Below are 23,704 nucleotides of genomic sequence, written 5' to 3'. Positions count from 1 at the left end.
GTTCAGGCCTTTTAGTTCGTTTGACATTTGGCAATGTGAAACGAACAGGACAAAATTTAAAAAAAACAGTGTAACATATAATCAGGTTCTGATTTGAACTCTAGCTCAGAAAGAGGTGTGAAAATGCCCTTTTTGTCCTTAGCCTCTGAGGTGTGAGAGCGAGCAGAAGGTTAAACCTCACTGTTCTTGTTCTACTCTCATCAGAGACGCTTTGTGGGGAAAACCATTAGGAGAATTCAGACTGGATCTTGCTTTTTATCTCATTGTTTAAAATCCTTGTGAAGGAGACATTTTGTTAAGTTTGACGGTAGTGTGGGAAGTGTGGCTGTACTCTACTCACTGACTCACTCCGCATCCATCCTAATCGCCCTCTAATATGACTGTATCGCTAGTGCTTGGTTAGCATGTGTACATAATTGAATTAACGTCAACAACAAAAAGTAGACTGTTCATAATGTTTTAGTGGACGTACATTATTTAAAAGCTGTTGTGTTTTTGTCCATTTTTGTCAAATACAACTCAACATTCTTGCATTTTCTGCCATTCAGAATTTTTCTTGAGATGTCTCGGGGACAAATGTGTTTGCACATTAGCAATACTCAAGAGTTTCTATCACATGGTGTATAATTTACAGTAGTTGAAGTTACAAGTGCAGACAGCATGTCCAGTCCACTGGACAGAGAATTATTCATTCTCTTCTATGTCTTTAAAAATACATTATTTACACTCAAATGTGGGATAATGTAGAAATAATGGTGTAGTGTATGAACCCTACTTGACATGCCTTGCATTTGTTCTCAATGATTGATTGTGACTGAATTGGGATATAGTAGTGAAGTGCATTGTATTTTTTTATCTCTGTCTTTTGTGTTAAGTAATGATATTTCAATGTTGTACTCTAACATACTGAATGTTAGGTTGGGCCTTGGAATAGTCCCATAGCTTTTCTGTATTCAGACAGAGTGCATTTGAAGAGTTTATATGCTATACAGTACATTCTGAAAGTATAAACCAGCATCATGCTCCCACTACCCTGGCGTTACCAGCACCATGCTCCCACTACCCTGGCGTTACCAGCACCATGCTCCCACTACCCTGGCGTTACCAGCACCATGCTCCCACTACCCTGGCGTTACCAGCACCATGCTCCCACTACCCTGGCGTTACCAGCACCATGCTCCCACTACCCTGGCGTTACCAGCACCATGCTCCCACTACCCTGGCGTTACCAGCACCATGCTCCAACTACTATGGCGTTACAAGCAAGATGCTCCCACTACCCTGGCGTTACCAGCACCATGCTCCCACTACCCTGGCGTTACCAGCACCATGCTCCCATTACCCTGGCGTTACCAGCACCATGCTCCAACTACCCTGCCGTTACCAGCACCATGCTCCCACTACCCTGGCGTTACCAGCACCATGCTCCCACTACCCTGGCGTTACCAGCACCATGCTCCCACTACCCTGGCGTTACCAGCACCATGCTCCAACTACCCTGCCGTTGCCAGCACCATGCTCCCATTACCCTGGTGTTACCAGCACCATGCTCCCATTACCCTGGTGTTACCAGCACCATGCTCCCATTACCCTGGCGTTACCAGCAAAACGGGCTACAAAGGGTGTGCAGTGTTAATTGGAATGATTCCTCACTACGTTACAGTAAGTGGATGTAGAGTGAGTTACGTGAAGTGGATGTAGAGGGAGTTACAGTAAGTAGATGTAGAGTGAGTTACAGTAAGTGGATGTAGAGTGAGTTACAGTAAGTGGATGTAGAGTGATTTACAGTAAGTGGATGTAGAGTGAGTTACAGTAAGTGGATGTAGAGTGAGTTACAGTAAGTGGATGTAGAGTGAGTTACAGTAAGTGGATGTAGAGTGAGTTACAGTAAGTGGATGTAGAGTGAGTTACGTGAAGTGGATGTGGAGTGAGTTACAGTAAGTGGATGTAGAGTGAGTTACGTGAAGTGGATGTAGAGGGAGTTACAGTAAGTGGATGTAGTGTGAGTTACAGTAAGTGGATGTAGTGTGAGTTACAGTAAGTGGATGTAGAGTGAGTTACGTGAAGTGGATGTAGTGTGAGTTACAGTAAGTGGATGTAGAGTGAGTTACAGTTAGTGGATGTAGTGTGAGTTACAGTAAGTGGATGTAGTGTGAGTTACAGTAAGTGGATGTAGTGTGAGTTACAGTAAGTGGATGTAGAGTGAGTTACAGTTAGTGGATGTAGAATGAGTTACGTGAAGTGGATGTAGTGTGAGTTACAGTAAGTGGATGTAGTTTGAGTTACAGTAAGTGGATGTAGTGTGAGTTACAGTAAGTGGATGTAGTGTGAGTTACAGTAAGTGGATGTAGAGTGAGTTACAGTTAGTGGATGTAGAGTGAGTTACGTGAAGTGGATGTAGTGTGAGTTACAGTAAGTGGATGTAGAGTGAGTTACAGTTAGTGGATGTAGAATGAGTTACGTGAAGTGGATGTAGAGGGAGTTACAGTAAGTGGATGTAGAGGGAGTTACGTGAAGTGGATGTAGAGGGAGTTACAGTAAGTGGATGTAGAGTGAGTTACAGTAAGTGGATGTAGAGTGAGTTACAGTAAGTGGATGTAGAGTGAGTTACAGTAAGTGGATGTAGAGTGAGTTACAGTAAGTGGATGTAGAGGGAGTTACAGTAAGTGGATGTAGAGGGAGTTACAGTAAGTGGATGTAGAATGAGTTACGTGAAGTGGATGTAGAGTGAGTTACAGTAAGTGGATGTAGAGGGAGTTACGTGAAGTGGATGTAGAGGGAGTTACAGTAAGTGGATGTAGAGTTAGTTACAGTAAGTGGATGTAGAGTGAGTTACAGTAAGTGGATGTAGAGGGAGTTACAGTAAGTGGATGTAGAGTGAGTTACAGTAAGTGGATGTAGAGTGAGTTACAGTAAGTGGATGTAGAGTGAGTTACAGTAAGTGGATGTAGAGTGAGTTACAGTAAGTGGATGTAGAGTGAGTTACAGTAAGTGGATGTAGAGGGAGTTACAGTAAGTGGATGTAGAGTGAGTTACAGTAAGTGGATGTAGAGTGAGTTACGTGAAGTGGATGTAGAGGGAGTTACGTGAAGTGGATGTACAGTGAGTTACAGTAAGTGGATGTAGAGGGAGTTACAGTAAGTGGATGTAGAGGGAGTTACGTGAAGTGGATGTAGAGGGAGTTACGTGAAGTGGATGTACAGTGAGTTACAGTAAGTGGATGTAGAGGGAGTTACGTAGAGTGAGTTACAGTAAGTAGAGTGAGTTACGTGAAGTGGATGTAGAGGGAGTTACAGTAAGTGGATGTAGAGTGAGTTACAGTAAGTGGATGTAGAGTGAGTTACAGTAAGTGGATGTAGAGGGAGTTACAGTAAGTGGATGTAGAGTGAGTTACAGTAAGTGGATGTAGGGTGAGTTACAGTAAATGGATGTCGAGGGAGTTACAGTAAGTGGATGTAGAGTGAGTTACGTGAAGTTTATGTGGAGCCAATAGAATAAGAATGAGAGCTCACATGCTGGGGCTCCTGAGTGGCGCAGAGGTCTAAGGCATTCCATCTCAGTGCTAGAGGCGTTACTACAGACAGTTCTGATTCCAGGCTGTATCACAACCGGCCGTGAGTGGGAGTGCCAAAGGGCAGCACACAATTGGCCCAGCGTTGTCCGGGTTTGGCCGGTGTAGGCCGTCATTGTAAATAAGAATTTGTTCTTGACTGACTTGCCTAGTTAAAAAAAAAAATTATTATGATAAATGCGCCGAATACAATAAAAACTAACATAATAAAATAACAATAACGAGGCTATATACAGGGGTTATCGGTACCTAGTCAATGTGCAGGAGTACAGGTTAGTCGAGGTAATTTGTACATGTAGGTAGTGGTAAAGTGACTATGCACAGATAATAAACAGTCAGTAGCAGCAGTGTAAAAACTAAGGGGGGTGTGAATGTAAATAGTCCGGGTAGCCATTTGATTAATTGTTCAGCAGTCTTATGGCTGGGGGTAGAAGCTGTTAAGGAGCCTTTTCGTCCTAGACTTGGCACTCCGGTACCGCTTGCCGTGCGGTAGCAGAGAGAACAATCTATGACTTTGGTGACTGGAGTCTTTGACAATTTTTTGGGCCTTCCTCTGACACGCCTAGTATATAGGTCTTGGATCGCAGGAAGCTTGTCCCCAGTCATGTACTGGACCGCACACACCACCCGCTGTAGCACCTTACGGTCGGATGCCGAGCAGTTGCCATAACAGGCGGTGATGCAACCGATCAGGATGCTCTCGATGGTGCAGCTGTAGAACTTTTTGAGGATCTGCAGACCCATGCCAAATCTTTTCAGTCTCCTGAGGGGAAAAGGTGTTGTCATGCCCTCTTCACGACTGTCTTGGTGTGTTTGGACCATGATAGTTTGTTGGTGATGTGGACACCAAGGAACTTGAAACTCTCAACCAGCTCCACTACAGTCCCATCGATGTTAATGGGGGCCTGTTTGGCCCTCCTTTTCCTGTAGTCCACGATCAGCTCCTTTGCCTTGCTCACATTGAAGGAGAGGTTGTTGTCCTGGAACCACACTGTCAGGTCTCTGCCCTCCTTCCTATAGGCTGTTTCATAGTTGTCAAGCATCAGAGCCGGTGTAGTAGGATTCAATCTTAGTCCTGTATTGACGCTTTGCCTGTTTGATAGTTCGTCTGAGGCCATAGCGGGATTTCTTATAAGCGTTCGGATAAGTGTCCCGCTCCTTGAAAGTGGCAGCTCTAGCCTTTAGCTTGGTGCGGATATTGCCTGTAATCCATGGCTTCTGGTTGGGATATGTACGTATGGTCACTGTGGGGACGACGTCGTAGATGCACTTTTTGATGAAGGCTGAGGTGGTATACTCCTCAATACCATTGGATGAATCAAGGAACATATTCCAGTCTATGCTAGCAAAATAGATGATAACTGTTCCATTTCTTTTATGCAGCCTATAGATTTTTAGCCATCAAACCTACCCCTAACCTCTCTACTCTTGTTGTAAATGCAATGTGCTGCTTTGAAATCAGTCAAATAGTTTTTAATGATTTTTCAGTTAGTTAATTGAAAACTAAGAACATGCCAGTTGCCTGGTGTCAATCAACAAGACACAGAGGAGACATCTGATGAATAGTCATGCCATTCACTTCTTTGTTAATGTAAGAAGACAACAGGTGTCATTTGGTTTTGAAAACTGCCTACAGAAACAGCAGTGGCAGCTAATTAGTGAGACGTCCCTAATGAAAGCGGACCAAAGGTGGGCGACCACAGTTTGACACTGTACTCCACACAGAGAATTGACATCCGTCTGGGAAGGGAAGTTGAAAGGTAATGGCCTGCTGATGGTGGTGCTGGCTGAGAGGGCTAATGAGATACCAGCAGCTGCCTGCGTCTGCCAGGTTGCAGCAACTCTGCACCTGTAAGTTTAGATGGTATTATGTGCTGCGTATGAAAAAAGCAGCACTAAAGATATACACACATTGACATAGGCACTTTCTCAACACTCTCAATCTCTCCTTTCTCTCACTCTCTGTGACACACACATAATAACGTGCATGCACTGCAGAAACGCACATACGCACATACACAACCACACCAACACCCGCTGCCACAAGACAGAGACAAAGGTTCAGTCCTTTTATCTCTGCCCTGTGCCAGACCAGGTCACAAGGACAACATGATTATCTATTCTTGCAACTCTCAGCTGTCATTGTCTTTTAGAGTCACACAGCCAGGCCAGCACCGCAATGGCACAACACGGAGTATAGTTCTTACAATTAGGAACAACAGGATGGCACTCATGAACCAGCTGCTATTGATCCTATTAGAAAAAGTCAGGGAGAAAAGAAAATGAAAGACTGACTGTGAGTGACCAGCTAGCTATTAGGTGATGAAATCTTGTATTATTTTGCGCTATAAAGTCTAATGATATTATTTGTACCCGTGGTGTGTTGGAAATTAGTTCACTTTTGTTTTTTGTGTTTCCAATCCGTTCATTTGAGGATGTAAGCTCAGTACAGTCTTTGGTTTTCAGAGAAAATGTATGCTATCTCCTCCAAATGTGCATAACAGCATAAAGCTATGTGTGCAGTTCTAATGTTAATGTATGTTCACGTAAACCCCTGTGAGCTTGTTAAGAAAGTAGAATTGTTCCATCAGTTTGCCAATTGTTCTACCCCTGGAGTGAAACAATGTGTAGAACACAATGTAATGAGCTTGGTGTGTTGTTCTGTTGAAAACTGTTACAGCTGCTCCACAGTAATGAGGGGATATAAACCTTATTCAGATATCTTCTCTACGATCCTTCAGGAAGAGGCTGTTGAGGTGCTGTTTTTGTATCCTTCTTTACTTCCTGCCGTATATACACCCAGTGTACAAAACATTAACAACACCTTCCTACCTTTTGCCCTCAGAACAGCCTCAATTTGTCCGGGCATGGACTCTACAAGATGTTCCAAAGTGTTTTGCACATTCATCCTCTGAATGGCACACATACACAATCCATGTCTCAATTGTCTCACGGCTTGAAAATCCTTCTTAATCTACACTGATTGAAGTGGATTTAACAAGTGACATCAATAAGAGATCATAGCTCTCACCTGGATTCACCTGGTCAGTCTATGTCATAGAAAGAGCAGGTGTTCTTGATGTTTGTTCTCAGTGTATTTTTAATCATTGATTGACATGCCTGTTTGCTATGAATATTAAGTCAAAATTTGGTGAAAAAGAGCCACCCGGCTCTATGTATTTTACTGGTTTGTGACCCACTGACACACAGCCTGGTATAAACAACAACACACACTGGAAATGAATCGAACAGCGCCCTCGGCAGAGGGATTCTGTAACATTTGGGTAATTGATGAAATTGCCCTTGTGCCATATCTTCTCTATAGTCTAAATACTTTGGTGAACAGAATGTAATTGAATGTTGAGTAAATTACAAGATGCTTGATTAGCTACTGTGTAATTTTTTTTTTTTTTTTTACCTTTATTTAACTAGGCAAGTCAGTTAAGAACAAATTCTTATTTTCAATGACGGCCTAGGAACAGTGGGTTAACTGCCTGTTCAGGGGCAGAACGACAGATTTGTACCTTGTCAGCTCAGGGATTTGAACTTGCAACCTTTCGGTTACTAGTCCAACGCTCTAACCACTAGGCTACCCTGCCGCCGTAATGTGCAATGTGTGATTTTAAAATGTAGGCTGATTTGCTAATACAAGAACCCATTGCAATAGGAAGATTATCAGGGAGATATATACAGTACCAGTTAAAAGTTTGGACACCTACTAATTCAAGGGTTTTTCTTTATTTTGACTATTTTCTACATTGTAGAATAATAGTGAAGACATCAAAATCATGAAATAACACATATGGTATCATGTAGTAACCAAAAAGGTATTAAGCAAATCAAAATATATTTGAGATTCTTTAAAGTAGTCACCCTTTTCCTTGATGACAGCTTTGCACACTCTTGGCATTCTCTCAACCAGCTTCATGAGGTAGTCACCTGGAATGCATTCAAATGAACAGGTGTGCCTTGATGAAAGTTGATTTGTTGCATTTCTTTCCTCAATGTGTTTGAGCCAATCAGTTGTGTTCTGACAAGGTATGGGTGGTATACAGAAGATAACCCTATTTGGTAAAAGACCAAGTCCATATTATGGCAAGAACAGGTCAAATAAGCAAAGAGAAACAACAGTCCGTCATTACTTTAAGACATGAAGGTCAGTCAATTCGGAAAATCTCAAGAACGTTGAAACTTTCTTCAAGAGCAGTCGTAAAAACCATCAAGCGCTATGATGAAACTGGCTCTCATGAGGACTGCCACAGGAAAGGAAGACCCAGAGTTACCTCTGCTGCAGAGGATAAGTCCATTAGAGTTAACTGAACCTCAGATTGGAGCCCAAATAAATGCTTATCAGAGTTCAAGTAACAGACACATCTCAACATCAACTATTCAGAGGAGACCACATCAATCAGGCCTTCATGGTCGATTTGCTGCAAAGAAACCACTACTAAAGGACACCAATAAGAAGAAGATACTTGCTTGGGCCAAGAAACACGAGCAATGGACATTAGAACAGTGGAAATCTGTCCTTTGGTCTGATGAGTCCAAATTTTAGATTTTTGGTTCCAACCGCCGTGTCTTTGTGAGACGCGGAGTAGGTGAACGGATGATGTCCGTATCTGTGGTTCTTACCGTGAAGCATGGAGGAGGTGTGATGGTGTGGGGGTGCTTTGCTGGTGATGCTGTCTGTGATTTATTTCAAATTCAAGGCACACTTAACCAGCATGGCTACCACAGTATTGTGCAGCAATACGCCATCCCATTTGGTTTGCGCTTAGTGGGACTATCGTTTGTTTTTCAACAGGACAATGACCCAACACACTGTTTGTGTAAGGGTTATTTGACCAAGAAGGAGAGTGATGGAGTGGTGCATCAGATGACCTGGCCTCCACAATCACCCAACCTCAACCCAGAGATGGTTTGAGATGGTTTAGGATGAGTTGGACCACAGAATCAAGGAAAAGCATCCAACAAGTTCTCAGCATTTGTAGTAACTCCTTCAATTGGAAAATAATTCCAGGTGAAGCTGGTTGAGAGAATGCCAAGAGTGTGCAAAGCCTTCATCAAGGCAAATGGTGGCTACTTTGAAGAATATAAAATATATTTTGATTTGTTTAACACTTTTTTGATTACTACATGATTCCATATGTGTTATTTCATTGTCTTCACTATTCTACAATAGTAAAAATAAAGAAAATCCTTTGAATGAGTAGGTGTCCAAACTTTTGACTGGTACTGTATATGTACTTGATCACCAATTAATGTTGATTTCCTGGCATTCAAGCCTTCAATAGGGATGTTTCACATTGGAGTGTATGTACTCTTAGCTGACGTACGTGACGTTAGGGAGCTCGTCATGAGAGAGGAAGAGTAGAGTCGTAATGAACGGGGAGGGAGGCCGTCGGTTCAGAATGGATACAGGATAGAAATAATGAAGTCACTGTGGGGTTAGGAGCTGTTTATGTGGACTGTGACTAACATGAAGCTCTGGTCCAATGGGAGGTCTTTTGTCCTCTCAAGAGTTGCAGATATTTTGGTTTACATCTGCACAGTAATTGGACGGAACCTCTAACCTGGAAAAGAACATGTCATCTTTTGAGTACGGTGTCTATCTACATAGGAAATGGATATATTGACACCTTATGAAGTACAACTATTGATTGCGATAAAGGGAACTATTTAATGTTTAATGTACAGTCAAAATGTATTTCCCAAACTACCTTTGGGAAATAAGCGATTGAATTGTTTTGACTGGATGAGCTCAGTTTCAGCTGTTTTCCCTTGAAAAAATAGGAATTGTTTCAGGGTCCATTCGTTTGTTGCTTCCTCACAGGTATTATATAAATACCGAAGAACAAAAGGTCTACACACTTTTCAAACAACCTCCCTGGAAAGCAATTATCTGGAATTGCAATAAAGAGGAGACATGTATTTGTCATCAAATACCATTTCACTATTTCTTCTAAACTCTGGCTTTATCCTGGTCGATATTCTGTGCAGAAAACCTCAACTATTATAGTTTGAGCTACTGTATACTGCCTGCCTGCAGGATATAAGGGTTTGTTTAGCAGATTTGTCTCTCTAATAATAGTAGGCCTGTATTTGGGGGTTATTGTGGTAAATTGCTGTAATCATCTCATGGATATTGAGAAGTATATTTTTTTCAGTAATGAATATGTATGCCATATTTTGGTGAAGCAAACAATTTTCTAATTTAATTTGCTATATAAGTTACTTTACATTGTGGAGGATATGCATTGCAGTTGCCTGCATGGTCTGAATGGATGAGTAAACCCTAGCGAGTTTCCAAATGCTTATCTTGCATAGACATGAGTTAGAATGCATTTGTAAGTGCTTAGCTTGCACCTCTTCTAAAATACTGTCACCAGGCTCCACTTAAATGGACTCAGAAAAGCATGTGCATAAATCACAATAACAGCCTAAATAGTTAACTTGCAGGACTGTCTCTTTGTCTACCAAGAGACCAGTCTTTATGCACTCTCTTTCAGAGAGGTAACACTCCACCTCCATTCTACTGCATGCATTCCATGTGTGTGTAATTTGTTCCTCTTATACTACCTCTCCATGTGATTTTGTGTTTTCAACTGCAGGGAGAAGTGAATTAATGACCCTGTTGGACTATTCACAAAGTCTGGAGCTCCGGTGTCAACAATCCATCTTTCCTTTACTCTGTGATACACATCATTATCCATTTAGTTCGTCACCTGCCTTGAATCCGTTATGACGGTCGCTTGTGATCTGTCATCCCAGTTTCTATTCTTTTTTTCTCTATTCTCTCGTTCTCTTTCACTCCGTTCATCACCCTCAGCCTCCCAATACAGATTGTTGATGCAGTGGAGGTTACAGGGATAGGGGGATGGAAATGAAGAAGAATAATGACATCTCACATTCTCAGAGAAAGGTCATTTTTATCTCCCTGGGAGCAGACGATATGTGGTACCATTTTTTTTTCTTCTTCAGTCACTACTTGCCACATACTGCTTTTTCTTCTCCCTCTGAGTAGTTTTTTTGGTGCTTTTTTTTCTCCCTCTGAGTAGTTTTTTTGGTGCTTTTTTTTCTCCCTCTGAGTAGCACTGGTGGAAATTCTCACCATTCCAACCCACGCAACATGACCCATGCAACACATTTGATCTTTTTCATCTTAAAGCAGAGTCATTTGGAGAGAGTTTTGCTTTGTCGCAACATAGTAATGTTTCATACCTTTCACATTTCGTGGGAACTACATCCATTTATATTTATGATCCAAAACATTTGTCCTGGAAGACACAAAACCCTTTTCAACTCTTTGCTGAAAGGCATTTTCCTAGACAAGACACAAGGTCAGTTCAGACATACGTGGTTAACATTGACTCCCTTGATAACAGAGCTGTAATTGCGCTCCGGTTTTGTTTAATGAACACAGTTCCCTCAAGATTTTTGTTTTTCCTGTATAGTATACATTACCGTTCAAAAGTTTGGAGTCACTTAGAAATGTCCTTGTTTTTGAAAGAAAAGCAAAAGAAATGTGTCCATTAAAATAACATCAAATTGATCAGAAATACAGTGTAGACATTGTTAACGTTGTAAATAACTATTGTAGCTGGAAACGGCTGATTTTTAATGGAAATCTACATAGGCGTACAGAGGCCCATTATCAGCAACCATCACTCCTGTGTTCCAATGGCACGTTGTGTTAGCTAATCCAAGTTTATAATTTTAAAAGGCTAATTGATCATGAGAAAACCCTTTTGCAAAAATAGTTTTTAGAAATCTTTGAAAATCTATCAAATAAAAAATTTACATTAGTATTCAGACCCTTTACTCAGTACTTTGTCGAAGCACCTTTGGCGGCGATTACAGCCTCGAGTCTTCTTGGGTATGATGCTACAAACATGGCACACCTGTATTTGGGGAGTTTCTCCCGTTCTTCTCTTCAGCTCCATTCAAGCTCTGTCAGGTTGGATGGGGAGTGTTGCTGCACTGCTATTCTCAGGTCTCTCCAGAGATGTTCGATCGAGTTCAAGTCCGGGCTCTGGCTGGGCCACTCAAGGACATTCAGAGACGTGGCCCGAAGCCACTCCTGCATTGTCTTGGCTGTGTGCATAGGGTCATTGTACTGTTGGAAGGTAAACCTTCGCCCCAGTCTGAGGTCCTGAGCGCTCTGGAGCAGGATTTCATCAAGGATCTCTCTAATTTGCTTCGTTCCTCTTTCCCTGGATTCTGACTAGCCTCCCAGTTACTGCCGCTGAAAAACATCCCCACAGCATGATGCTGCCACCACCATGCTTCAACGTAGGGTCGGTGTCAGGTTTCCTCCAGACGTGATGTTTGGCATTCAGGCCAAAGAGTTAATTCTTGGTTTCATCAGACGAGAGAATCTTGTTTCTCATGGTCTGAGTCCTTTAGGTGCCTTTTGGCAAACTCCAAGTGGGCTGTAATGTGCCTTTTACTGAGGAATGGCTTCCGTCTGGCCACTCTACCATAAAGGCCTGATTGGTGGAGTGCTGCAGAGATGGTTGTCCTTCTGGAAGGGTCTCCCATGGCCACAGAGGAACTCTGGAGCTCTGTCGGAGTGACCACTGGGTTCTTGGTCACCTCCCTGGTCACCTCCCTGACCACCTCCCTGACCAATTGCTCATTTTGGCCGGTTTTAGTCAGAGTCTTGGTGGTTACAAACTTCTTCCATTTACAGTGCCTTTCAAAAGTATTAATCTCCCTTGGCATTTTTCCCATTTTGTTGCATTACAACCTGTCATTTAAATAGATTTTTTATTTGGATGTCATGTAATGGACATACACAAAATAGTATAAAATTGGTGAAGTGAAATGAAAAAAAAATACTTGTTTAACAGAGTACCTAACCCGGATCCGGGAGCACCCCCCACACCCCCCACACTGATTAGCATCGCTAGCATAGCGTCACAATTAAATAGTAGCATCTAAATATCATTAAATCACAAGTCCAAGACACCCAATGAAAGACACAGATCTTGTGAATAAAACCACCATTTCAGATTTTTTAAATGTTTTACAGGGAAGACACAATATGTAAATCTATTAGCTAAACACGTTAGCAAAATGACACCATTTTCTTACTCCAACAGTTTCTTACTCCATCAGGTGCTATCACCAATTCGGCTAAACTAAGATATTGATAGCCACTAACCAACAAACAAATTCTTAAGATGACAGTCTGATAACATATTTATGGTATAGCATAGTTTTTTTTTTTTAAATGTGCATTTTTCAGGTATAAATCACAGTTCTACATTGCAGCTGCAATCTGATATAGTGCTGATGCAGCTAGAACAATTACAGAGACCAACGTTATATAACTAATTACTTGTCTTAAAACATTTCAGAAAAAATACACAGCGTACAGACATTGAAAGCCCAACATCTGGTGAATCCAAACAATATTTCAGATTTTTTAAATGTTTTATAGCGAAAACAAAATGTAGCGCTAAATTAGCATAAGCAGGCCAGCCAGAACCAGCTGGACGCGCGCGACCAGTTCACATGCACGACAGATATATGAAATAACATCGTAAATTGGGTCTTACTATTGCTGGTCTTTCATCAGAATGTTGATCAAGGTGTCCTTAGTCCTGATGAGTCGTTCAATCCATTCACAATGGCAACTTCCCCTCTTCATTTAGCCTGGGTACTGGTCGACTGGCACGGCCCCTGTCCAAAGTTAAAAAACTCAAAGAACGGAACACGGCAAAACTCCCGAAAAAATTCTAATAATCTGATTAAACTATATTGAAAAAACATACATTACGGTGATATGGTCACATGTATCAAACAAACTTCGAGACGGAGATAGTTTTCATCCGTAACGTCAGCATAACAAAAGACAATGGCACCTCTGAAAACGCGCATCTCAGAAACCGGAAGTTGTCGGTCACGCTAAAGAAATAGGTCTTATTTCACGTCAGTACAAGATAAACAAAAAATTTCTCCTCTGACGTCTTCCAGACACCCAGAGGAAGAAGAAGGAAGTGTGTTTCGGGTCATAGGTCGCGTGACCATATATAGGCAGAGCTTTGAAGCGAGCATACACATCTTGCAATCTTCTTCTGGCTCAGGGAAAGTGCTGTGAAATGACCTGTGTTTGACTCAGAGACAAAATTGGAACGGTTTTAGAAACCATAGCTTGTTTTCTATCCAATGGGATATGGTTATATGCATATAGTAACAGCAATAATTGAATAAGAGGCAGTTTTATCTGTAGAGGCAATTATGCTAATGTGAAAACAGCACCCCCTGTATTCTCAAGAAGTTAAAAAATAATAATAATAATGGCACCCCCTTTACTATGAAGCCCCTAAATAAGATCTGGTGCAACCAATTACCTTCAGAAGTCACATGATTAGTTAGATTGCACACAGGTGGACTTTATTTAAGTGTCACATGATCTCAGTGTATATATACACACCTCTTCTGAAAGGCACCAGAGTCTGCAACACCACCAAGCAAGGGGCACCACCAAGCAAACGGCACCATGAAGACCAAGGAGCTCTCCAAAATGTTCAGGGACAAAGTTGTGGAAAGTACAGATCAGGGTTGGGTTATAAAAAAATATCATAAACTCTGAACATCCCACGGAGCACCATTTAAATCCATTCTTAAAAAATGGAAAGAATATGACACCACAACAAACCTGCCAAGAGCGGGCCACCCACCAAAACTCACAGACTAGGCAAGGAGGGCATTAATCAGAGAGGCAACAAAGAGATCAAAGATATCCCAGAAGGAGCTGCAAAGCTCCACAGCGGACATGAAATTATCTGTACATAGCACCACTTTAAGCCGTACACTCCACAGAGCTGGGCTTTACGGAAGACTGGCCAGAAAAAAAACATTGCTAAAATAAATAAATAAGAAAACACATTTGGTGTTTGCCAAAAGGCATGAGGGAGACTCCTCAAACATATGGAAGAAGGTCCTCTGGTCAGAGGAGACTACAATTGAGCTTTTTGGCCATTAAGGAAAATGCTATGTCTGGCACAAACCCAACACCTCTCATCACCCCGAGAACACCATTCCCACAGGGAAGCATGGTGGTGGCAGCATCATGCTGTGGGGATGTTTTTCCATCGGCAGGGACTGTGAAACTGACCAGAATTTAAGGAATGATGGATGACACTAAGTGCAGGGAAATTCTTGAGGGATACCTGTTTGTCTTCCAGAGATTTGAGCCTATGACGGACGTTCACCTTCCAGCAGGACAATGACCCTAAGCATACTGCTGAAGCAACACTCGTGTGGTTTAAGGGGAACGATTTAAATGTCTTGGAATGGCCTAGTCAAAGCCCAGACCTCAATCCAATTGAGAATCTGTGGTATGAATTAAAGATTGCTGTACACCAGCGGAACCCATCCATCTTGAAGGAGCTGGAGCAGTTTTGCCTTGAAGAATGGGCAAAAATCCCAGTGGCTAGATGTGCCAAGCTTATGGAGACATACCCCAAGAGACTTGCAGGTGTAATTGATGCATAAGGTTGCTCTACAAAGTATTGACTTTGGGGGGGTGAATAGGTATGCATGCTGAAGTTTATTTTTTGTTGTCTTATTTCTTGTTTGTTTATCAATAAAAAAATATGTTGCTTCTTCAAAGTGGTAGGCATGTGTGTAAATCAAATGATACAAACCCACAAACAATCTATTTTAATTCCAGGTTGTAAGGCAACAAAATAGGAAAAATGCCAAGGGAGTGAATACTTTTGCAAGCCACTGTAAGAATGATGTAGGCCACTGTGTTCTTGGGGACCTTTAATGCTGCAGGATTTTTTGGTACCCTTCCCCAAATCTGTGCCTCGACAAATTTATGTCTCAGCTTTCCTGGCAATTCTCAACCAGTCAAAATCATGAATTATCTGGCATCATTTTTATGGATATATACAAAGAAATGTCAATTGAAAAAAAAGTTAAACAAAACAAATTGCAGCTAGTTTGCAATCTTTCCAGCTTCAGTTTGAAATCATTGTGTTTGCTGTGTTGCTGACTAGCTCCTCTGAACAACAGTGTCCTTATGATTGAGCACATTTTCTATGCCAGGCGAAATCGCGCCTCATTTGATCATTGTAATGGATATGTCCAAATAAATGTTACTAGCTGTTAAGCTTTAACAAGTGCAAGTGCAGCTACTTGCTGTTATTCTGGCTATTGACATGACTGTAAGTTAGCTGTTGTCGGCAAGCTAGCATGCAAGGAATAAGAACGTTGCCAGCCAGTATGGTAATGAAAAATGTAAACGAATGACTGGGTTGTGTCCATAGGTACTGAATAACTGGGTTACGTCTCTGGCAACCAAACCAATAGAACGAATGACCATCCGGCTTGGGTAGCAACCCTAGATTTGTGTCTGGACTATATCTTGCAGAATGATGAAATAGTATGAATAAATTCATCAAAATTACATTCTTCATGAAAATATGTCTATCATTATTTGAAGAGTTTGGGATCAAAGTGATAATGCAACATTTGTGTCAATATATATCCAAACACCGGCTTCTCGGGCATTATCACTTAAATATATTTCCTGTGTATATTTCTATATATTTGTATATGTGTATATATATATATATATATATATATATATATATATATATATATATTAGATTTTTCGTGGATAGTATATATTTATATTATACATTTCCTGAATATCATATATTTCCTGTATATTATATATGTACACTACCGGTCAAAAGTTTTAGAACACCTACTCATTCAAGGGTTTTTCTTTATATTTACTATTTTCTACTTTGTTGAATGATAGTGAAGAAATCAAAACTATGAAATAACACAAATGGAATAATTTAGTAACCATACAAGTGTTAAACAAATCAAAATGTATTTTATATTTGAGATTATTCAAATAGCCACCCTTTGCCTTGACGACAGTTTTGCACACTCTTGGCATTCTCTCAACCAGCTTCACCTGGAAGGCTTTTCCATCAGTCTTGAAGGAGTTCCCACTGCTTTTCCTTTACTCTGGGTTCTGACTCATCCCAAACCATCTCTATTTGGTTGTGATCGGGGGATTATGGAGGCCAGGTCGTCTGATGCACCACTCCATCACTCTCCTTCTTGGTAAAATAGCACTTACACACCCTGGAGGTGTGTTGGGTCATTGTCCTGTTGAAAAACAAATGATAGTCCCACTAAGCCAAAACCAGATGGGATAGCGTATCGCTGCAGAATGCTGTGGTAGCTGCGCTGGTTAAGTGTGTCTTGAATTCTAAAGAAATCACAGACAGTGTCACCAGCAAAGCACCCTCACACCATAACACCTCCTCCTTCATGCTTTATGGTGGGAAATACACATGCGGAGATCATCCTTTCACCCACACTGCGTCTCACAAAGACATGGCGGTTGGAATCAAAAATCATCCATTTGGACTCCAGACCAAAGGACAAATTTCCATTGGTCTAATGTCCATTGCTCATGTTTCTTGGCCCAAGCAAGTATCTTCTTTTTATTGGTGTCCTATAGCAGTGGTTTCTTTGCAGCAATTTGACCATGAAGGACTGATTTGTGCAGTCTCCTCTGAACAGCTGATGTTGAGATGTGTCTGTTACTTGAACTCTGTGAAGCATTTATTTGGGCTGCAATTGCTGAGGCTGGTAATTCTAATGAACGTATCCTCTGCATCAGAGGTAACTCTGGCTCTTCCATTCCTGAGGTGGTCCTCATGAGAGCAGTTTGATCATAGTGCTTGATGGTTTTTACGACTGCACTTGAAGAAACTTTCAAGTTCTTGACATTTTCCGTAATTGACTGACCTTGATGTCTTAAAGTAATGATGGACTGTCATTTCTCTTTACTTATTTGAGCTGTTCTTGCCATAATATGGACTTGGTCTTTTACAAAATAGAGCTATCTTCTGTATACCACCCCTACCTTTTCACAACATAACTGATTGGCTCAAACGCATTAACCCCTGTGCTGTCTTAGGGATAGAAAATGACCCGCCACTATGTTTATCAGCAGAGAAAACCACATAAATTATATTTTTTCAACTTGAAGTTTGATGACTTTTCCTAGGGTGACCCACAACATTAGAAAAAGTGAAACTTTGCCTTTGTTCATATTTCCATGAAAGCTGTACACCACCAGGGTACAAAGATTGTCTTAGTGTCATTTTTGACCCAGCAGTTAGAAAATCATTTACACACCACAAAAACCACACACACACATTGCGATTATGTTATGATTATTGAACTCAGCCAGCAGCTCCTGAAGAGGAAGATCACAATGGTTGGCACAGTTAGAAAGAACAAGCCTGAGCTCCCCCTGCACTCCTCGCAACAAGGGGGAGAGAGGCCTTCTCATCTAAGTTTGCCTTCACCGTCACTCTAGTTTCTTACCTCCCGAAGAGTAACAAGAACGTGGTCCTCCTGAGCACACTGAACAAAATGGCTGAGATCAGTGATCGTGAGGACAGGAAGCCAGCCATCATCCTGGACTACAACCACAACAAAGGAGGCGTGGACAACCTGGACAAGGTGATTGGAACTTACAGCTGCAGGAGGATGACTTCCCGCTGGCCCCTGGTCATCTTCCATAACATCATTGATGTGTCCTCATACAATAACTTTGTGATATGGAACAAGTTCAACCCTACCTGGATGCCTGATAAGTGGAAAAAGAGGAGGGTGTTCATGGAATAGCTGGGAAAGGCACTTGTAACCCCACACATTCAAAGAAGGGAGCGCCTCCCCCGCACATCAGCCTCTGCAGTGCTTATGAAAGCTGTTCAGGGGGCTGAATCTTGTCCTGATCCACCTGAGGCTGCAGCTGGGGTAGGCAAGAGGAGGAGATGCCAATTATGTCCCCGAAAGAAGGACTGGAAAACAAATATGTGCTGCACATGTGAGAAATACATCTGCAAAGTCCATGCACACACACTTGTATACTGTCCTACATGTGCTAATTAGAGTTGATTGATTTATGTTCTTCACGTTTTTGTTTTGTATCTATATTATTTTATTCTTATTTATCGTTGTTGTTTATTAACCTTGTGGGTGGGGGAAATGGCTCAAGAAATGTGAGAACACTAGTATTTTGTAGTTGAATTCCTCATTTTACAGTATATAATAATATATCACTATGTTGCCAAATAAAGTTCAAGACCGTTATTGTTTCCCTTCAATAAAATGCATTTAAAACTACTTTTTGCAAATTTCTGCTACTTTCTTAGACTATACAAGTGCTCTCCTGCTAAAAAATGTATGTTTACACCTATGCAATAATAATAATAATAGCAATAATAATAATAAACCTCTACTTTAGTAAAGAAAACAATCATAACAGGTGTGTTGTAATAAAAATGAGTGGTTTCCACTGATTTAAATGCAGTCTTTCTGCATTGTGAAGAGGGACAACTCAGATATTCACAAAGTTTGTGATTAATGACAGGTTGTTTCTTCATGCAAAATAGATTTGGGGTTTAAAATTAAATGAAGCTGCTTTATTATAGGGGTTTAGTGAAGGCAGGTCATTTTTGACACTTAGGTCAAGAGGAGTATACAGAATGTTAAGTCTACACAAGGGTTAAGAAGGAAAGAAATTCCACAAAATAACTTTTAAGATGGCACATGTCTTAATTGAAATGCATTCTAGGGGACTACCTCATGAAGCTGGTTGAGAAATTGCCAAGAGTGTGCAAAGCTGTCATCAAGGCAAAGGGTGGCTATTTGAAGAATCTCAAATATAATATATATTTTCATTTGTTAAACACTTTTTTGGTTACAATGTGATTCCATATGTGTTATTTCATAGTTTTGATGTATTAACTATTATTCTACAATGTAGAAAATAGTCAAAATAAAGAAAATGAAAACCCTTGAATGAGTAGGTGTTCTTAAACTTTTGACCGTAGTGTATATATTATATACGTATTTATACATATAAAATTATTTATATATTTATGCTTGGCGTTGCCCTGCTGCCTGTTCTCCTCTCCCTCCCCTCTTACTCGTCTCCCTCCTTCCTCTCTTCCTCCTCTCCCTACTCGCTTCCTCCTCTCTCTATCTGTCTGCAGAGGTTTGTGGGGAATGTGAATGCTGACAGTGTCGTCCACCACAAGTTGTCTCACTCTATCAGAAGCCGCTTCCTGCGCTTCGTCCCCCTGGACTGGAACCCCAGTGGCTGGGTGGGACTCAGAGTGGAAGTCTACGGCTGTGCCTACAGTGAGTGATCAGACCACCAGCCCTTACATTCAGACCATATAGACAGTGACTACATTAAAGGGACCACCATCCCTTACATACAGACCATATAAGCTGTGACTACATTAAAGGGACCACCAGCTCTTACATCCAGCCCATATAAGCTGTGACTACATTAAAGTGACCACCAGCTCTTACATCCAGCCCATATAAGCTGTGACTACATTAAAGTGACCACCAGCTCTTACATCCAGACCATATAAGCTGTGACTACATTAAAGTGACCACCAGCTCTTACATCCAGACCATATAAGCTGTGACTACATTAAAGTGACCACCAGCTCTTACATACAGACCATATAAGCTGTGACTACATTAAAGTGACCACCAGCCCTTACTTTCAGACCAAACACGTTCAGCTAATATAATGCCTACAGTAAGTGGCCCCTCCACCCATTACATCCAGAACACCCTACTTCTGTGTATAACCTTTAATGAAAGCAGGAAGTTTGAGGACAACTGCAAAAATATAGTAGATAGGATTTTGATATTGATGCAATTCTCTCTTTTATAAAGAAAAATGCCGACCAATAGAGATAGACAGTAACAGCCAGGCAGGCGTGTCAGTTGAGATCCAGGGTAATGCTAAATTAATCAATCTAATCAAGTTAACGTTTATTGGCCGTGCACACAGATTTTGCAGGTGTTACAACAGGTGCAGCAAAATGCTCCAACAATAAATTAAAATACTCTGATCAACAAGTGAATTACTATCATACTACTAATATATATATATTATTAGTGTATTACTGGACAGTTAGAATTATCCTTGAGTGAGCACTTTCATCATGCCGAATGGTTCCACAGCATGATCCCTGTATTCATGGTGGATGCGTGTGTGCGCTGCTAATAAATACAGCTCAAAGTAAAAATAAATAAAAGGAGGGACAATAGACATCTTAATGTTGAACTATAAAATAGGTCGATCAATTCATGACACAGAGAGAAAAGAGCGAGTGAGGGAGAGAGATGAAAAAGAGTTTTGTTCTGCAATGTTCATGTCATTACATTAATGGATATGTAAGTACAGATGAATGTATCTATGCATGAGTCCTCCAGGTCTCTCAGTGAATAAATTCAATGGGTAAGGCTGACAATTTCCCCTATGGCAAACTAATAACTTGCCTTTTTGAGCACTTACAGGAATCAATTGTGTATGACCGAAAGGGGTGAGCACAAGAGCTAGATACTGCAATTATCTAAGAAAAATAACATGTCTATGTCAGAGATTTCCCCTTTTCAGTTACACATGGAAATGGCTTCCAGCATAATATATACTGAAAAATAAATAAACGCAACTTGCAACAATTTCAAAGATTTTACTGAGTTACAGTTCATATAAGGAAATCAGTCAATTTAAACATTAATTTGGCCCTAATCTATGGATTTCACATGACTGGGAATACAGATATGCATCTGTTGGCAACAGATACAGTACAACAATAAAAGTATGTGGCCTGAAAGAAAAATACAGTCTAAATCAATCTTGGATGAGTTCAAACAAACATGTATGTGAATGAGTATTTACTGACAGTGTTAAATCATGTTTTATGGACATAACAAAAGGTGTCCCACAGGGATCGATTCTTGGTCAGGTTCTTTTCAATATTTAAATGTACAATATTCATTTATCTGTACAAAATTGTAACTTTATACTGTATACAGATGACACTGTGGTGTATGCTATTGCTCCCACAGCTGATAAAGCTCTGTCAGAGCTTCAATCTGCCTTTATTGCCCTGCAGAAAGCCTTTGTTGAACTGAAATTGGTACTTAATGCAGGTAAAAACCAAGTACAATACATGACCAAAAGTATGTGGACACCTGCTCGTCGAACATCTCATTCCATAATCATGGGCATTAATATGGAGTTGGTCCCCCCTTTGCTGCTATAACAGCTTCCACTCTTCTGGGAAGGCTTTCCACTAGATGTTGGGACATTGCTGCGGGGACTTTCTTCCATTCAGCCACAAGCATTAGTGAGGTCGGTCACTGATGTTGGGCGATTAGGCCTTAGCTCGCAGTCGGCATTCCAATTCATCCCAAAGGTGTCCGATGTACTTAATGTCAGGGCTCTGTGCTGGCCAGTCAAGTTCTTCCACACCGATGTCAACAACATTTCTGTATGGACCTCGCTTTGTGCACGGGGGCATCTGAAACAGGAAAGGGCCTTCCTCAAACTGTTGCCACAAAGTTGGAAGCACAGAATCGTCAAGAATGTCATTGAATGCTGTAGCATTAAGATTTCCCTTCACTGGAACTAGGGGACCTAGCCCGAACCATGAAAACAGCCCCAAACCATTATTCCTCGTCCACCAAACTTTACAGATGGTACTGTACATTCGGGGAGGGAGCGTTCTTATGGCATCCGCCAAACCCATATTCATCCGTCAGAGTGCCAGATGGTGAAGCATGATTCATCACTCCAGAGAACGTGTTTCCACTGCTCCAGAGTCCAATGGGGGCAAGCTTTACACAACTCCAGCCGACACTTGGCATTGCGCATGGTGATCTTAGGCTTGTGTGCGGCTGCTCGGCCATGGAAACCCACTTGATGAAGTTCCCGACAAACAGTTATTATGCTGACATTGCTCCCAGAGGCAGTTTGGAACTCGGTAGTGTGTTGCAAATGAGGACAGACGATTGTTACACGCTACTCTCTTCAGCACTCTGCGATTCCATCTGTGAGCTTGTGTGGCCTACCACTTTGCAGCTGAACCGTTGTTGCTCCTTGACGTTTCCACTTCACAATAACATCACTTACAGTTGACCGGGGCAGCTCTAGCAGGGCAGAAATTTGACAAACTGGCTTGTTAGAAAGGTGGCATTCTATGTCAATGCCATGTTGAAAGTCATTGAGCTCTTCAGTAAGACCATTCTGCTGCCATCGTTTGTCTATGGAGATTTCATGGCTGCGTGCTCGATTTTATACAGCAACGGGTGTGGCTGAAATAGCCGAATCTACTAATTTGAAGGCGTGTCTCCATACTTTTGTATATAATGTATAGTGTACCTTAAAACAAAGGGTAGGGGCATGGATCAGAAAACCAGTCAGTATCTGGTGTGACCACTATTTGCCTCAAGCAGCACGACACTTCTCATAGAGTTGATCAGGCTGTTGATTGTGGCCTGTGGAATGTTGTCCCACTCCTCTTAAATGGCTGTGCAAAGTTGGTGTATATTGGCAGGAACTGGAACACGCTGTCGTACACGTCAATCCAGAGCGTCCCAAAAATGCTCAATGTGTGACATGTCTGTTGAGTATGCAGGCCATGGATGAACTGGGACATTTTCAGCTTCCAGGAATTGCGACATGGGGCCATGCATTATCATGCTGAAACATGAGGTAATGGCGGCGGATGAATGGCACAACAAAGGCCTCAGGATCTCATCACGGTATCGCTGTGCATTCAAATTGCCATAGATAAAATGCAATTGTGTTTGTTGTCCATAGCTTATGCCTGCCCATACCATAACCCCACCGCCACCATGGGGCATTCTGTTCACAACGTTGTCATCAGCAAACCGCTCCCCCACACAAAACATTGCACACTCCCTCAAAACTTGAGACTTCTGAGGCATTGTGTTGTGTGACGAAACTGCACATTTTAGAGTGGCCTTTTTTTCCCCAGCACAAGGCGCACCTGTGTAATGACCATGCTGTTTAATCAGCTTCGTGATATGCCACACCTGTCAGGTGTAAACAATTATGTGCACAAGATTTGAGAGAAATAAGCTTTTTGTGCGTATGGAACATTTCGGGGATCTTTTATTTCAGCTCATGAAACAAGGACCAACACTATACATGTTGCTTTTATATTTTTGTTCAGTGTACATTTAAATACTACCATTGATGTAGACACTAGCATTTCCTTCATAGGTGTGAAGTGCTGA

General features: G+C 41.4%; 1 protein-coding gene across 2 annotated transcripts in view; it reads left to right on the top strand.

The window, feature by feature from the left end:
• The window catches only part of LOC129816671 (contactin-associated protein-like 5), a 174,247-nt gene that overhangs the window by 107,320 nt on the left and 43,223 nt on the right, over positions 1-23,704 (top strand). For both annotated transcript variants that reach the window (XM_055871433.1, XM_055871432.1), the window contains exon 4: positions 19,624-19,771. In XM_055871433.1, the coding sequence (XP_055727408.1) occupies positions 19,624-19,771 (148 nt within the window). The remainder of the gene's footprint in view (positions 1-19,623; positions 19,772-23,704) is intronic.

The sequence above is a fragment of the Salvelinus fontinalis genome, chromosome 19 (genome assembly GCF_029448725.1).
Source record: "Salvelinus fontinalis isolate EN_2023a chromosome 19, ASM2944872v1, whole genome shotgun sequence".
NCBI lineage: Eukaryota > Metazoa > Chordata > Actinopteri > Salmoniformes > Salmonidae > Salvelinus > Salvelinus fontinalis.
The sequence above is the reverse complement of the archived record's forward strand: the minus strand, read 5'-3'. Positions and strand labels throughout refer to the sequence as shown.